Below are 19279 nucleotides of genomic sequence, written 5' to 3'. Positions count from 1 at the left end.
CTCACTCTCAGTCTCTGTCTGTCCGTCTTCCGCGCACTCTGCCTCTGTCTCACTCTCTCACTGTGCAAATTGTCCCACGGGTAAGAGAACTGTGCGTGATAAATAAATATATATGAAATGGTACACCCTCCCTCCGCTAGACGCTGCCATGATTGTGTAGAGAGTATAGCGAGCGTGGCGAGATAACAATGTGCTACTGACAAATTGAATTTGACGAGGGATTTCGTCGAGACAAAAATAACAAACTGCCCTGTAGTGGTTGTAGTGATGTTTTGTTTCGACCTCTGTCACTGCGGAAATCCGACCCACAGTTAATTTTTGGACTTTTATAATCAAATTGCGTCTTTTGCGGACCGATAAACATGTTGCGGGAAGAAAACGGCGAACGAACCGAAAACAGAATATCGCCCGCGTTTATTTCGCTGTTTAGAGTTAATCGTCGTCGGACGTCGGCGGCGCCTTCTTGTTTCAACGAAACTGGTATAATATATTATCATAGAATTAATGACCTCCGCAATTGTTCGGAATTAATCCCATAATATTCAGCTATATCAACGGTACGTTTTAGTTGGTGTTTATAATATTTTTAATTTTTACGTGGTAAACGTGTGGTTAACCAACGAAACCAATCAATATCGTATACGTGTATTACGTATCATTATATGCCGGCAAACTTGATTAGTTAAATATTTAAATAACAATTATTAATAAAAACATTTCGTCAAATGATTAATTGTTTTACCTGAATATGAAGATAAACAAAATTAGGAGTGAAAAAAACACTGCGACGTTATCCATGGTACGGAGCATGACGAACAATTGACGACGTAGGTTCGGCATAAATCGGACGAGTTTCAATATTCTCAATAGCCTAAATGTTCTCAGCACGCTCAGCCCCGAATTGCCTTCTCGTTGTCCACTAGTGTTCTCAAACGACTGAGTCAATTCCACTATGCTAAAAACAAAACGGTTCAAAAACGGTTCAAAAAATAATATTTATATTTGTTAAAAAAAAATACAATTATTTAAAAATAGTTTTATGTTTTGAGTCTATTTCAAAATAATTTGAATAATTTGCTCGCACGATCTACGAACAAACTTTATATGCATGTTTTATGAATCTATCAACCCTCAGCTTACTCTATAAATAAAGTTAATTAGTAAAAAAGAACACCTACGCATAGGCGGATATTTGGTCACATCCGTGGGGGGCTTAACATTTTTGTCTTATCCATTAACGTAAACATACATTTTTAAACGCTTCAGCCTACTAACTAGTGGCTACTCAGTACTCCTACTTTATTCTGGCAGAGGCACCAAGTATATATAGGTATATTAAAATACACAATTTTTTCTTGACATCTAGTGTGGTTTGTTACATTCAGGGGGGGCTCAAGCCCCCAAGTCCCCCCCCCCAATATCTGCCTATGCACCTACGTAATAATACAAATAAATGAAACAGGTATTTTCAAATTAGATGAAATGAAAACTTTTTCTTGACAAAAATAAAAACTTGTTTCGTGGTTGTTTTTACTAATACCACAATCGTCAATGCCCAGTAGAGCGTCAGCTATTATTCTACTAGATCTATTGAATTGAACCGTCGGCGCATTGGATTATTTGGAATTTACGTATATAAAACGTACATCGTGCAAATGAAAGAAAAATATCGAATGCAATGACACGGAAAAAGAAAAAAATTGGATGAAAATTATGCTCAAACAAAATAATAATTTCAATCTGCGTGGTTCGTCTCGACGACTTTGAGTTTTTGACACGTGAATAAAAGTCATCATTTTGACAGAGAGATAAAGACTTGATTGAAATCTATCTGTGACATTATTGGAATTATTATCTTTATATTTCTTCTGTGACAACGAGTTCAGTTTGTCCATTGTTATTTTTTTTCTCTTAGAATGTGAACACTGCGCAACTAATCGACATAGAGTTCTATTAATCTTATTACGTTTCGATAAATTGATGAACATTATTTTTGAAAAGAACTAATGAACTGTGAATAATATACCTTAATATGACAATGATTCCATCGAATACGTTGAAACCGTTACTGACGTAACCGCACGGCCCCTCGGCGATTACCTTCAAAAACATCTCAGCGGCAAATATCGCAGAAAAAACAATATTGCTATATTCCACGATTACAGTGAGTTCCGTAGGCTAAAATCACATTTTAATAAAACATAACAATAATATAATGAATTAGTGGTGCGATTATTATTGCCATATTTTGCCAACAGTTCTAGTAGTTATAGACCAAAATATATTATTATTATTATCATCATATTTCAATGACGGCGATCTGTGTAGACAAATTCATTACCTCCGCGTATAGGACGCAATTATTCAGTCTATCGTTATTATTGCCTATAGTTATTATAGTATTATTAACTTAATTCTTGACTCTCAAGTACAATGATATTAGTATAACCATATCATTTTTTGGTTTCACCACCTTTAACTATTAAACCATGCACTTTTAATATGTTATTATTATTATTATAATAGTAACAGCCGTTTGTGTTTTTTTTAGCTAGCGATTTGTATCATTAATTAATATATATATATGTATCTGACGATCTGACACGCTTAATCGTGACACTAAAAATAAATAATGAATAATTTGTTAAAACTTCTTTTTACTTTTTTATTTTTTTATTAGATTTTAACTTTTCATTCGTGCATTTACTTTTAGTTATTAATATTAAATTAAATTATTAAAATAATAAATACAGAACAGAAAATTAATTAAAAAAGATATTGCAACAGAAAAAAATTAAGCCCACTATTATTATAGTCTGCAAAGAATTTGCTTTTGATGTAAAATAAAAAACTAAAAATAATAAAGTGTATAATGCATAAAAAAAAAATACAATTGTTTTAATTCAGCGTAATTTTCTACACAGAATAATACAATATTTAATGACGTACTTTTTTGTTATTTATTATACACACCAGGCGACGTGAAGTTCCTTATTTAAGGACCAGGCCGCGATGTGCATATTAAATCGATAACTAAAATATAGGTAATAACCAATAATATAATACACTCGAACATCGTACGTCAAAATTGTGGAAGCGATTTTTGACTTTTTTTTTTTTTTTTTAATTCGCCCAAAAGAATTTCGCATTTCGACGCGTGTGCGGTGTAATGACGTGTAATGTGACGAGGATAAAAAAAAAATAATAATAATAATAAAAAAATAACAAATAACGAAAGAAATAAATAATAACGGGAAGGTAAATCGTTTTGTTCCTCGTTTACCTGATTGTGGTACTCTATGCCCATGCTGAGCGTGTTGATAAGTATTGCTAGCAAAATGCACTGCTGGAATCGTCTGTGGTTGACAAGGAGCTTTATACACTCTCTCAACAGGGAACAACCCACCAGACAATAAATCTGCAGGCAACCCACGGCATCGGTGAGGCACGCTTTGTTTTTACTCTCCAAATGGTCATTGTCCATCATCAGTTCGCCGTCCGATTGCCTGTCCATCTGCGCAGGGCGACGATGGTCGTTACGGTTGGGAGGGAGGGGGGGGGGGGGAAAGACAAATATAATGATATAATTATTATTATTGTTATCACCATAACGTTTTAATATTACCACGTGGTTTCGATACGTTTCCGATCGGGTTCGCAAACCGTTTCGGAACGTTTCGCATCGGGACGGGTTATTCGTGATTATATTATATTATATTTTGATCAACTCACGAGCGCGTGACGTTTCGTCCTATTGTTGTTCCTGTGGCTGCTGTTGTTGTTGTTATGGATGTTGCTGTTGTTGGCGGTGCGGTTCACGTTTTGCACGATGGTCGCCACGGAGGCACCCCCAGTCTTGCCGAGCGCCTTCAGCAGCGACGTCAGGGCTGATTGTCCGGTGGGCAGAGCTCCCGTCAGGGCGCCGCTGATCGCCAAAAGTTCTTGGCAAGTCATGTCCTGGTCGTCCGGGTCGGCCGCGGCGTTGTTCTACAACATTGGGTTATCACAATTATTGTAATATTGTACGAGCACGTACCCTTTTCAGTCATTATCGTTTTTATAAATTATAATAATATCATAATATAATTTAAGTGCTGGGTCGCAAGTGTGTCCTCGTCAAAAACGATTTTCTAATATTAAAACGTTTAAATTATGATTTTGAATTATTGTTATTGCATTAGAGGAGCTCCTGCGGTTATTATGATTTATATAGTGTTTTTTGGCTTAGGAACGCACACCAAAAACAGAATAATAACAATAATAATTTATGTCAAAATCTGCCATGGCCAATATTTTATGGAGCTAATTTATGCATTATTAATATTGTCATTAAGTGCGTAGGTATTAAAAATTGCAAACAGTTTTAAGTAATTGTATGAAATATGAGTTGAAGGCGCGTAGTATAAAATGTAGTCAGCGGTCTAACACTTTGAGACTGATAATATTATGAACACGTCATAATAATATAATATTGTATTAATTGTGTTATTATAATTATTAGTACTAGGAGAATATACGTCTACTACAATCATGCTACATTTCTACATAATACGTACATGCGAAATGATTCGGTAAACTTCTGCAGTTACCTAATACATATTGGTAGGTACATACAATGTCTTATTATAATCATGACACTATTATAGAATGTCAATAATAACGGTATATATTTTGTGACCAAATTCGTGTTTGCCAAAACAGTTACAAATATTATTAGTTTCGTGCGTTCTCGTTTTTTTTTTTTTTTTTTATTGTATCGTGCATGCATATTTTTTGATATTCAATAATCACAGTAATAATTTATTATAATATTATTATATCGTATTTTATGACGTGTACTGCTGTGACACGGCGGACGATATCGATGCGTGGGTGGGCGGCGATGGTCGAAACCAAGTTTATCCAATTAGGCCAAAGTTACAAACAGTAACAAGTAAAGTCGTTGGAGTTTAAGGGGTCTCGGCACGTATAGTCAACAATGTTAAACGAGCCGTGGAACGCGTCTCCGCCACCATAAACACCACTCGTCAACATCTAAGAAGCCAATGTTTATATTGTGTATTGTATACTAAATTACAAATATAATCATAATATATTTAAACGAAATTGTAAATTATATACAGAGTGATTCGCCGCCGCCAGTCGTATTCAAATACCGACTTGTTGGAACTTTTAACAATATACTTCCGAATAAACTTTATTTTGAATTATTAAGATTTCTTATACATTTTAAGTAATGCGTTGTGTTGATACTAACTTCTTTTTTTTAAAACGAGAACCAACGTTTTTTTCTAATGCAAATCGTAATTTGTATGACATTTTTTATGACTGTTATATAATATCTTAGATACCTATTATCTTTGAGCGATTAGTTTTTGAGTTATTAAACTTTGCTTGCCATGGATAATAGGTCCACGTTAATGGGTTTAAAATATATGAGGGCTTTGATGATTTGTACATTTCACTACCTACCTAATTAATATTAATCTACTAACAGTTTATAATTCGTTAACATTCAAGTATAATAAACACTAAATCTATTATCATAATTTATATTTTATTTTTATAAGGACATTTATCCTTTGTATATACATTTAGTAACTTAGAAACTATTTGATTGAATTTTGAATTCGATATATAACAATTTACAATAAAAAAGGTTGGCTATCATTTGAAAAAAATAAGTTTGTATCGACATAGGACCTCCTGATCTAAAAAAAATCTGTACAGTTGAAAATAATACGGTCCTTAAGTGTACTTAAATGTTCGAAAAAGTCAGAATTTGAATAAATTGATCATTAAAAGAAAAAAATGGTGGGTTAGCATGCTTGTTGAATCGCTCTGTATAATATGCGATTGAAAGAAGGCGATGGTCCCGTTTATTTAAATGCAGTGTTTGTGGATTTTAAACTTATAACAGATTATAATATATTTAGATTCCGATGAAAGTTTTTTTTTTTTAATATTCTTGATGCCATACAGGTAAGTATCAATGGATTCGGGGAAAAAAATGACATAAGTACATTGTTTCCTCGCTATTAAAATGACATTTCACCCCTTAAATAGAAAATTATCATAATATGCCGTAATATTATTTCACGGTCGAACAATGTTAAACGTGTATTATACATTAACGACTATAGCAAAATAAATTTCCCTGGAGTACAGAAATATAATGCGTTTAATATTTAACCGGGTTTCAGTGAGCAATATATTAATAATTCCTTGGAAAACTCACGGTTATTTCTGAGAAAAAAAAAGAAAAAAAAAAAACATTGGTCGATTACAATAAAATATACGGCGTATACATAATAGCGTGCTTGCAATAACATAATATTAATATAATAATTATATCATGGCGTCGTTTGTGCGACGAAAACGTGAAAACTGTTTCATCGACGAACCGAAGAAAACATTCTATGCGTATACAGTGCGCATAATATTGTACCACGACGTACAGTAAGTTTATAATATTATAAAACTACGGTTTACAATTGGTGTACATGGACACGGCGGTGTTCAACAGATTTGAGTCGCGTCACAGACATTGTTAAAGAATGGATAATGGCAATGGCTATGATATTATTGACGATTAAGAGGGAAGCGTGCCGAAATGGGAAAGAGAGAAAGACAATTTTCGTCATTGCTTCTCATTCCAGCAGAGGTCTAATCATATTATATATATATATAATTATTATACATAAATATATTTGTTATAAGACTTCAATATTTTCATGTCCGTTCTGGTACGATGATCGCAAATGGCCTATCCATTCTATAATGTCTATGTGTTGTCACGTGCATTGTTAACGATGTGCGAGGAGTATTATAATTAATATAGTAATACTATGTTTATAATATTGCGACGAACTAAGATGTAGTACACTGAGAAATAGTGTACTAAGGTATGGTATACTAACAGTCTTGTAAAGTATTTGAGTGATGGTAATGTATATACTTTCTAAATTAAGTATTTTAAAAGTAGGTATATGTGTTTTAAAATTTAAACACTGTATTGGATAAATGTGTTTGAAAATCAAATACTTTCATTTAATACTTAATCGTCTTTATTTCAATATAATATTGTGAATTTTTTTTCTAATCAGAAGTAAAATCATTAAAATTTTGTAATTAAATATTTGACATTGTCTCCTAAAATAAACGCGAAAGGTATAAACACTATTGCTTATTATTTTCGTCGAAGACTACAATTTAACGGCTACGGTATACAGGTTTGGTGTACAAATTACATGTGTGCATATTATGCATATTTCTTATATTATAAGAAATATAAAAATCAATGAATGAAAATAATATAATACATTGACACAGCTGCGGACGGCATTGCACGAATTTGTACACAACAGGTAAGCATAGTTGACGATATTTTTCCAAACATTTATACAATTTGTGCACTATATAGCCCACATTGTTATCGTAAGAGTAGTGGTATTGTAACAAATATTAAGTATTGATAGTAGAGTGAAAAATGTGTCCTCACGTATTGATAGTAAAATGAAAATAATATATTTAGATGAGTGCTAATTTGTATATTATTTTGTTTTTGAGCAATTGTTGACAAAAGTACATGAAATACTATATGACTACTTTTTAAGTCGATGTATTTGAATCTAGATCTGCAGTTTGAAAACAAAATATGATAAGTAATATATTTTTACAAGACTGTATAATATACTGAGTCATACTTAGTACAATATCCTAGTTCGTGATGTTGGTTATCGTAAATACATCAAATGATTCCGATATGGAGACCGCACGCGATATTAAACCAAAAAAATTACACAAGTATAATGGGTGAACAATTTAGATTTTCGAGAGTCGGACTTCTCGCGACGGCTTCTTGAAGTTCTCTACTTGTTTCTTGTGCTCCTCACTTTTCGTTCTATATATACGGTCGATCGTCGTCTACGGCCGTTTTCAACACGACATGGGTACCACCACCACGATACACAATAATATAGGTATATATCTAACGGTTTGGATCGCAGTCGTAGTCGTGCGTGCGTGAGTATACGCGTTTTGGTGAATCGTGCACGTGAGTGTGTGTGGGTGTGTGTGAGCGTGGGTGTGCGTGGGTGCCAGTGTGAGTGTGTGTGTGTGTGTGTGTGTGTGTGTGGTATTTGCGGTTCTGTGATTTACCAGTGCTACTATGGTGGTACTGGCGGAGGTAGACGTGTTCCACGCTGTCCCTTCGACCGTCTGCGTCGTCTTCTCGGTCGAACAAAGTGCGACGTTTGCCGAGGCAGTGGCGGCGGCGGCGGCGGCGGTGGTGGTGGTGGCAGTGGAGGCAGTGGAGGCAGTGGACGTCGTTACCGCAGCGGACGAAGCACCGGCGTCGGCGGCAGCAGCTGCAGCGGCAGCAGCGGCGGCGGCGGCAGCGGCGGCGGCGGCGGTAGTGGCGGGACCACTCCTGGTAATTAGTTCGTCGCTGAAAGCCACTACGACGCTCCGTCTCCTTGACACGATTCCGCCGTTGCTGGATGTCGACCCCGGACTTAGGAGGTTCCCGCTCTAGAAAAGGAGCAACGGTGGGAAAAAATTAAAAAGAAAAAAAAAACCCTAATTTTTCATTCGGGTCAAGTGCGTGTCGCCCGCCACCACACCCTCCCCCCACGCTTCAAAGGGTCGAGGGGCGTTGCAGGGAAACACATAAATAATTACATACACACACACACACACACACACACGCACACGCACAAAATATTATATATATATGTATATGTGCGATTCGTACGCCAGTGCCCATCAAACCCCGTCACTGTCGTCGTATATATTATTGTTGTGTAATATATTATATTGTATGCAAAACCGCCACCGCGACACACGTCACTCACTCACTCTCTCTCTCACACACACACACACACACACACACACACACACACACACATACACATAAACACACGCAATTATTATTTCGGTCCACTTTGGTATTATATACGATTGTAGGTGAAAATGGTTTTTACAATTTTAAAGGCTTGTACCTACTACACCTACTTACTATTATAATGATATTATGTTATCGCGTATTCCATTGTGTAGACAGTATAGAGACATGTAGTACCTATATAATATATTCGTGCGTATTCAAACTCCTTATACTTGAATAATTAAAAGGTGTTTAAATAAAATACAATATTTACAGTAAGAATTTCTGGTTACATATATTATTTAATTGACATGGGAAAATGCACTTGATAGGAAACCTCCCCTTGGAGGCAATCCCATAAGTGAAAATAAATTTAAAAATAATAACTCAACGTTTGTCAATACTTACTAGTCACTGGTCTATGCGAGCTCTTCGAGACCAGAATTTGTTTATATAGGCGAGTGTTTTTTTTTGTAAAATGTATTTTATACATTTATGACGTTTATAGATAATAAAATATTTTTTTTTGAGTCGAGTCACGACAACCAACTACTAACGATATCCCCGTGGAGTTAAAGTATATCTTTCTCTTTCATAAGTAAGTCTATCTTATATTTTTAAATTTAAAACTACGATACATAAAGTATTTAATGTGTATTTGAATCACAAAAATGGTATTTATACATGATATACTTCAAAAGTATGCCGATAGTTATTATGATGTGTTTAATCTTGTCATAATGTACGTGCGTCATGCGACAATACTACATAATAATATAATAATAATAATAATATATAACGACCGACTAGTGACGACTACAACTGTATAATAGTGATGTTATCAATAATTAATAATAATATATCAATACGCTGTTTTAACTACGTTTTAAGATTTTCTACGCAAACAGCGTTTATACCTATGCCGTGTCTATTTATAGCCGTTAGAATATTAATGTCTTGTGCGAGCACGGCTATAGTCATCATCAGCACTAAAAAACATCGCTCGATGGCGTCGCGGAGTTGGTTAAAATAATAATAATAATAATAATAATAATAAAAATAGAAAAGAAATCCGGTCGCAAAATCATAATAATATATATTTTTACGTACCATCCGTTTTTTAAACGTCACATAATAATAATAATAATAATAATAATAATAATAATAATAATAATAATATGTACGTAAAATATGATATTCGATTATATAACATTATATTTTTACGAACGTTATCAATTATTATTATTATTATTATCGTCGTCGTCATCGCATCGATGTTGATAAATTGCGAGCATTATCGGAAAATTGTGTGCGTTATCGGAAAATCGATGTGACGCGATCGTTTTCACTGCCGTTCGTTTGCAAATGTACGTTATTTATCGCGTATAATATAATATATTCGGACGTTTAACGCGATACAAAAGAACACAATCTCTCGAAACGTATCGAAATAGCCGACAAAGTATATATATAGATTTTGTTTTATTATTTTTACATAAGTTACGTTTCGTAAACGACGTAGCACAATAAATGTTGCACGCGAGCCATTGGAATTTTGAAAACTTTGTCGCAAATAAATTTCAAATTATTAGTACTATAGTTTAGGTTCAACGAGTAGGTTAGGTTAGGTCGATGCCTGAAATAGGGAGTCTCCATAGCGTCCGCGTCGTAAATAATAACAATAATAATATCATAGTTTATTAAATATCATTGGTATTTAATTATTATTTATTATTTCAGCCGGTACCTAACGTTTAGTGCGCCGTAATAATTAACTCCGAGGCGCCCGTAAAAATGATGGTGATGCGATAAAAGATAATAATAATAATAATATTTATTATTGTTATAAAAAAAAAAAAAAAGGATGCAATTAAAAATATTTAATAGTTAATATTATAATATAGCAGTAAGTATTTTATATTATAATTACGTTTCATTACTTACCGAATCGATTTGAGCGTTATCCATAAACCGGAGCATCGGCTGAGACGATTCTTCATCACCGCTTCTTGCTCCATTTCCGTACTTATTGTCGTTCGTTTCTACAAAATTAACTGTTTTTATGCTTCTATTAATATTGTCCGATAATGTTTGGAAAAAAAAAACTTAAAATTGATTTATTATTAAACCTTGTTTTTTTTTTTTTTTTTGGTTTCACATAAGTTTGTCAGTTTCTGACTAACGTTTTGGGTCTCCAGAGACAAATTGGTCGGGTGTGAAACTTTCGTATATTAATCAACGTTCGCATGGAACAACTTTATTTATAACGTTTTCCTCATTTAAGTCTGGCTAAAAGTTTGATCATTCGATACGGTACCTATAATAATGTTTCTTTTTTTAATATCGAAGTATTTTCCGAGCATGTGTGTAGCATACAAAAACATTTAAACACGAGAGTAATATTTATGAAAGAGGATTAGAAACTCTAAAATAATAAAAACCGTTTCATCTGAAAAATGATAAAAATAATATTTTATATTTTGTAACGCCACAGTTCGGTTCTTTTTTTATCGTAAAAACGTTTTATAATAATATTATGTGGACTAAATTACATTTTTTAGATGAACTTATTGTAGCCATGTATTTATTGTGAGATGATGTAGGTATATTCAATTATTTAATTCCAGATAGTTAAAGTGTTGTTTTCTTCTGAGTTTTCATTTATTTCATTTTTACTTGAATAATTTTATTGGTATACACAAATGTTTATAAAAATAGAACTGCATAGTTAAAAAAAATAGACAGATTTTTACTCTCATCGAACGAATTTCTATTTATTTAATAAAGTTTTAAATATTTTATATAAAGTCTTATAACAATCTGATCTCTCGCAATTTCACCTTATATTATATTCTAATTTATTTAGTTTAAGTTTCAATGAAGTGCTTATATTATTGAATGGTGTTGTACCAAGGCTAAAATTTGTATAATTGGTTCATATTTTATGTTATCCATGTCTAAGATATGGACATGATTTAATTAACTCGGAAACATAAGGAAACTATTAGGAAAAATCAATTTAATTTCGTATTATTTTAGGGAAATACGGTGGAGGCCGCCCCTCCGTGTTTATCGTATTTTTCTTTTGAAATTCAATTACGTGAAAAACACTTTTACAATTTTGCCGGCGGCACTGCGGTACAACGGTTGTCCGTACGTATTGTCTGCTGATCAGAATTTATAGAAGAAAAAAATGCACCTTTTGGAATATTTTGTAGCCAACAAAAAACTATATTGTTGAAACAAGAGAAACACATAAAAAAAAAATGAATGGGATTAGATTTTGAAAAAAATGTTAAAAACAACCCTTGTTTATATTAATATTGTTATTATTATTTTCTAGCGTAATTTTTTACGAGATGATAATATTTATTATGCCGATAGTAAGTGTAATTTTTTCAATATAATATTACGAAGGTGATAATTTTATAATATTACAGTGATCGGTCATAAACTTATGTGACTGACGAATTAATATTGATGGCGAAATGTGATTACGACAGGAACTGATAGGGCTGGATCGCGGGCAAATACGAATTTATGAAGGCTCGTCGACTTTGCGCGTCCATCATCGCCGCGCCGTTGTTGGTACCATTGGTATATACCATGGGTAACCACTACCCGTGTATATAGGTAGGCACCTACTATTTATTATTATTGTTGTTATCGTTCATATCGCCAGAGACGACGTCGCGTCTTTTTTTTTCCCTTACCGTTTTTGTCGTTGTTATTAGTGTTGAGCGATAGGAGCGCGACGGTGGTGGCGCTCTGCCGCTGCGCCTTCTCCTCCCTTTCGGTCTGCCGTCGCAGCATCCAAACCCGATACTTTTTGATCAGTTTCCGCTTGCCTCGCCTCCACAGATGAGCGACGTACCTGTCACACGCACACACAAAGTGACATTTTTAGATCATTAATATTCGCACGCGGGCTGCGAACGAGATGGGCGGGAACGGTGTCCCGAAAGCGGGCAGACGCGAGTTGCGGGTGGGCGAGTGGGTTATGCGTTTTGGTTGGGTGACGGGTGTAGTTGGGGTGGAGGGGCAGGGCGGCTGGGTGAAAGGGTAGTAATCGACGACGGAGGAGGGCTGCAGTGATCAACGGTGGAGGGTGGTGATCGGGAGGGATCGACGGTGTCGTCGTCCTAAGCGGAGAATAACGCTGGCGGTGGCTGAGGTTGTGACGGTGGCGAGGATGGTCGGGAGGTGAAACGTAAATTAATGAATTGCTCTCGCAACTGGTGTGGCTCCCTCTCCGCCGTCTCGTCCTTACACTGGTGTAATGTACACTGAGAGCCTAACCACCGACGCACACGGCGCTTACAATAATAATAATAACCAATATTATAGTAAATATTATTTCTGTCATTCGCATATAAATATTAGTGTACATACGCCACACCTGCGAACTCGCGTCGTGTTTCGTTTCTTATATATCTAAGCCACCACCCGTTCAGTTCAGTGTAAGATCCACGAAAATGTATACTTTTAATTTAATATAAGTAATATATTAATAACGCTACCGAGAAAACAAAGTTATTTCGGGTATTTATAGAAGTTTTTTTTTCGAATCTGTTTTAGACTTCAAAACTTTGTTTGAACAGATTACTGTAAGCCACATCAACTACTTATAGGATATCCAATTATACAGCTTGTCACGTGTCATGCTAACGAGACCAAGTTTTATTTAATTATTTTGATTTAATATTGAAAATGTTACAAGTTATACTTATATTTAATATGGTTATAGGCACGTGAAGGTGCTCCCTTATATTCTTCTCAGGAATAATTCTGAGAAAAAGTGTATTTTTACGAGAAATCGTACAAATGTGTGTTTTTGTAAGTACGCATTTTCATCTTCACTTATCGCAAATAAGTATTATAAACTTAAGTTGTAAGTCAACATAATATTGTTAGATTTAATGATTACGTCCAAAGTTGTAAATTTATAATTTTGCCTAAATCATACAAACTATAACTATTCCCATGCCTATGTATAATTATATAATATACATTAATGTGAATCACGACATAATATTATGTGATTGAAATTGATTTAGAAAATTGTTTTGGGACGAGTCTCGAAGCCCTCCTTGAAAAATTAAATATTCAAAAATCTAAAAACTACGGTATAATAATATTATACTTGAACCTTTATCGATAGGTACCTACTATTATAATTATAGTACTGTAATGTTATTATATTACGTTATACTCGTGACAACCGCGTATGTATTATGTTTTACACTGTTGGCGTTCAAACAATAGATTTCAATAACAACAAAAACCTACTATTACATTGTACGTCTACAATATTTTGTTCGTGTACAGGCCTTTGTAGCATTTTGTAATACACTGCCGCGTATAATAATTATTATAACATGTTTTTTATACGACCGTTTTGCGAATATTAATTACGCGGGTTTACGCTGGTCATACAGTTCGAAATTACCTACTTGCGCGATCACAATATTCATGTACCACGACTCTAAAAGAACCAATGTGATTTCCAATGTGAAACAACAACCACAACCGGATCAGAGTATTTTCTCCGTACAGTAAAATTATGGATGCAGCTTTTCTTTTTTTTTATTTAACTCGGTTCAACTTGTACAATAATATATTATGAACTTTTTTGAGACCAATGCATCAAACTAAGACATAATATTAAGTGGAATGCGACGGTATCTCGAAGTTTCTGTACATCGACATTTTTTTTCAGTACCCATCATTCATTCGCATATTTTTTTAAATTATCGCGCGGTAACTCGAAGTTTTGATATGTCAAATTCGTTTTTTGGTCCCTCGATACTTCCAGACACCCTGAAGTTCCACTGTATATGACGCATATTATATTATATTTTCTACCACTGTCCTCTGTTACCGACTAGTCGCTTTTTACTCGGCGTCGAGCTTAATAGTCCATCGTTAGAAATAATTTGTTTAATAAATAAAGTTCTCAGTCGTTTTCTCAAAGGTAAATTTTCACTACTTTTATTTTATAAATGAGTTCATTTTTAACCAAACTTCCATTACGTGTTTTATCGGGTTATTCTAAGACCTAAGTATCGTTCAATGTTTTAATTCATTTCATTGAGTATGCATAATATTTACCTACTGAGTGATTATTTTAACGCAATACACTCATTAATTTCAAAAAAGATACTTTTTTTACATAATTTAAATTCATTACCTATATATATATCTACCAAACTACATTAAAAAAAAATACGTTTATTATTCCTCATCGTACCTAATAGTTTTTTAATTTTTACTTTGTTAAACAAAATTATACATTTTTAGTTTTCTATTTCGATGCAGAATATTTTTTTCTGAATGTTTTGATACGTATAAAATGTAACTTTGGACATATTTTTAATTAGTTATACTTATAACTTTATAAGTATTTAAATTGAACAAATAAAGTAAATAATTGAAATCGTTGTTTTTGACTGCCTTAAATTTATGTAAAAACATATTTCCAAAAACGTTATTAGCATATGAAACGACAAATGATTTACGTTAAAACAATCTCTCTGTTCAAAAATATTTAAGAGTACATGTTATGAAAAACCCAATAATTAGTCGAGACTATTATTTTAAAAAAAAATTGTTTAAAATTAAATAAATAATACGTAGGTGTTTGTTATCTTCCAATTACCTAGGTATTTCAAAATGCAATCACTACCTACGATTGATAATGTTGACCCGCCTGTTCGTTGTATGTTGAAATATTCTGTTTATTTAGAATATAATATTATAAATGCCGAATCATATGTTTTCTACAAGCTTCGCAGGCATCATCTATTCGACTATTTATGTTAATTTATCATTTATATTATATAATATTAATGTAGGTACATAATATTCATGATAGGTAGTCGTGAATAAAATGAATCTCAGACCCAGTAAAAATACGTTTTGAAATATTATACATTTTCGTACGACTTTATAAATCATAAACTATTTAGTAATTTATTGACGCTTATCTTATTCTAAAGTTTTTTGTTGTATACGATATTCAGAATACTTGAATTTTTTCCACACATTTTGCATTTATCATATTTTGTTATAATATGGTTTTTTTTATTAGTTGCGTTTTACAGAATCTGTAAATAATATTATAATATAATTATGTAAAAATATATAAATCTGAACTTTATTTTTATTTATGAAACAAATAATTAAGAACTTTCATTCCTTCATGGTTATTATTATTATAATACAATGGTTGAGCACTCCTAGGTTCAACTTATAAAACGAATTCGTTAATCTTTATAATATATACTGCTCGATATGTACATTTTCTGACAATTTAAATATTGGTTTTTCTATATTGTATGCTACAATTGATTTGAGATATTTCTAAAAAATTAAATAATTCACCAAAGCACAAGAAATCCTTAACAATTTTCTTAGGATGACTTTTATTCAAAATTGTATAACGACCAGTGCAGAAATTTAATACAATTTGCAAGAGTGAAAAAACTGCAGTAATATACCAATAGGAATGGTTCGAGGGGAAATACTCAATATTATGATCTACCTATACCACGTATGATCTACCTATACTATACGTTAAACACATCGATAGAATTACCAAAGTAAAACCCTAGACATACAAAAAAAAAAAATAATACGTTTTCACAATAAATTCATCAAAAAAGACAGACATTAATTGTAAGTAAATATTGTTATCGTTGTTATTATTTTTCGACAAAGCACTACTACTGCGTCTCTCAGGAGAGTAATATATGTATGTGACAATATAGAATATATATTATTTCTGTTGACAATTATTATTATTATTGTTATTACTTATTTCGTTTTACATATTACGCAGATAATATTATACATATAATATATTATTTGTATGTTGTTAAAAATGTATAAACACGTACACAAGTTGTATTTTATTTTTTCTACTTTTATATTTGATCAAAACTTGTATTCGTCGTTATCGTGTGTTCGAGTTCGATCCCTATATTTTTTGCCTCAAGTATTTTCTTATAGAAGTAAATAATATGAAAACTATTATAAACTAGGATTTGATCCTTTAGAATGAATATAGGAATGTTTTTTTTTTTTTTTTACCTCAGCTCTTTATTTTTCTTTAATGTAATTATTTGAGGTCAAGCAGATTACATTGATTTGACTTTCATTAAAACGTTTTCAAAGAGGGTATTATAATAAATTGTAAAGCCATATTTATTTTTTTTTTTTTCCCTATATATCAATCTTCTGACATCTTGTACACCATTGATAATTTGGCCAATTTTGCGATAAATCTGATAATTTATTCTTCTCTCTTAATCACTCATGTTTTGTAGTTTAATCTGTGTACAATTATAGATATTATCATAACTTCTAAAATCTAATAATTCGTATGAATATTTTCTTTTACGTCTTCATTTTAAAATTTAAAATTACTGTACTTGAATTTTTATTATTTAAATGTTATAATATTATCAACAGTATTTACTGACATTTCAATAATACAATTTCCAATTTATATATTATTAATAAATAATGTTTAATCATAAAAAAAAATTTAAGTAAAACAATGAAAACAATTATTGGCATTTAAACTCCGTAAAAGAAAACAATTTATTTCACTATAGTGTTGTTATCGGAATAATTACATACTATACGATTGTTAGCATAATTTCGGCTTTTTTTCATATTATACAAAACAATTTTTATTAAACTTGAATCTCAAATCAACTAAAATATTGTAAGACATAATATTATTACTGTACATAAACATAAACCTTAGACTTAAACATTTAAAACACATATTGAATATCTATCTCAGAATAGCGGTATAATCTTATTAGGAAGTAATTAAACATCGTAAATGGAATGCGTTCCACACAAATCGATCAAATTCTAATAATAATTAATGACCGTAAATTCTCACGGGTAAATCGGATTTATTTCGATTTTAATTTAACAGAAATTTGAATCAAAACAAATAATTAATAGGGCTGTGGAAGATTTGCAAGCATTCGCCAACAAACACAATAATATTGTAAATTGTACTTGCTGCAATTGTGCGTGTGTTTTAATTGATACAATTAATGTTTAATCACAAAGGAAATATCGTTTAAAATATATTGTCCTCTGAATTAACATCACGCCCATTAAGTTCATCCTGCCGTGACATTCGCTGTGTCCTGTTCGTATATATTACACTTTACCTATAACACTTCTATGAGTAGGTATTTAAGCAAAAGAAATGTTCAAGCTAGGTAATTCTAGATAATTCTCATTCATTAGAGCGTTGCACGCCGATAAACGTGTTACGTGTTTACCTTAAAGATTAGTGTTTATTTGGCTACATTATATTCTTGAATAACCATTAGACCCGAATACGAAATTATGTTAATAATGCGCCAACACGTAATTTTACTGCACAGATGCGTATCTAAGACTGTCCTATTAAACTTTTTATCCCTTATTAAGCAAGTAAAATTATGTAATGAAAATTTTCACGAAAGTTTTTTAAAAATTTTTTTTTATTTCTCAACTTCAGCTAGATGTATAATTTAAATGTTTTGTTTTATAGGGTACCTATAACCCATGCACTTATGCGTGAGCTAACAATTAAAATGTGTATTCAAGTTATTTTTAACACGAACAATTCAGATGAAATAGTCTCTGTTTGTTTTTGTTTGGTTATAGCTATAATATGATGACTATTATCCCGTTTGTAAACTTCTCAGATAAAGGTTCGAAAATACACTTCAGGGCCTTTAATTGAACCAAAGCATCTAGGTCACCGTTCGATTGCCCTGCCTCGACTAATGTACTCGGTGGGCATACTTTATTTCCGATTTCCAAATCGTTTAACTGATTGCTTAACAGCTGCTGGCATAAGACAAGACTACAGCAATAATTGTATTTTAAGCCAAATTCAACTCTTGTTGTAATTTTAAAATTGTATAAAACGGAAAAATTAAATTAACATTTTATATTTTTAACCAAATATAGTCATTAGACACATGCTTACGTTCCTATATGTAGTTATATAACACCTAGGTGATCGATTACAATTTAAACGTCGAGGATTCTAAATCACGTATAAAAAATTATGTATAAATTCGTGGAATTTGTTGATTTTTGCTTCAACGTGCTATATTATAATTTATAAGTATACCGTGTACATTCAGTTGCGTTGTTAGGCACCAGGCGTACAACAAATGGACTGAATTTTTGGCTTATCAGTCTGGCCGGCTGATCCGATGGCCTAAAGCCAATAGGACCGATGGATGCTTTAAATCTCAATAGGACACAGGATGTAATTAAAACTCCCAAATCGCAACACAATTTATGGATGCCTGTTGTTCAAATTTACACGAACAGAAATATCTGATTGATAACTATGGATAACTA

The 19279-nt window shown here is 32.5% G+C and overlaps 1 protein-coding gene across 4 annotated transcripts in view; it reads right to left on the bottom strand.

Moving 5' to 3' along the window:
• LOC132950081 (voltage-dependent T-type calcium channel subunit alpha-1H-like) overlaps positions 1-19279 on the bottom strand; it is a 311428-nt gene that overhangs the window by 47456 nt on the left and 244693 nt on the right. For 2 of the 4 annotated variants that reach the window (XM_061021301.1, XM_061021303.1), the window contains 7 exons: positions 12601-12761; positions 10832-10941; positions 8161-8532; positions 3733-3987; positions 3284-3514; positions 2027-2178; positions 743-955 (listed from right to left, as the gene is read on the bottom strand). In XM_061021301.1, coding sequence (XP_060877284.1) covers positions 743-955; positions 2027-2178; positions 3284-3514; positions 3733-3987; positions 8161-8532; positions 10832-10941; positions 12601-12761 — 1494 coding nt within the window. The remainder of the gene's footprint in view (positions 1-742; positions 956-2026; positions 2179-3283; positions 3515-3732; positions 3988-8160; positions 8533-10831; positions 10942-12600; positions 12762-19279) is intronic. The other 2 variants (XM_061021302.1, XM_061021304.1) reach the window with 2 other exon arrangements.

The sequence above is a fragment of the Metopolophium dirhodum genome, chromosome 8 (genome assembly GCF_019925205.1).
Source record: "Metopolophium dirhodum isolate CAU chromosome 8, ASM1992520v1, whole genome shotgun sequence".
Classification (NCBI taxonomy): Eukaryota; Metazoa; Arthropoda; class Insecta; order Hemiptera; family Aphididae; genus Metopolophium; species Metopolophium dirhodum.
Note: the sequence above shows the minus strand (reverse complement) of the source record. Positions and strands in the feature narration are given on the sequence as shown.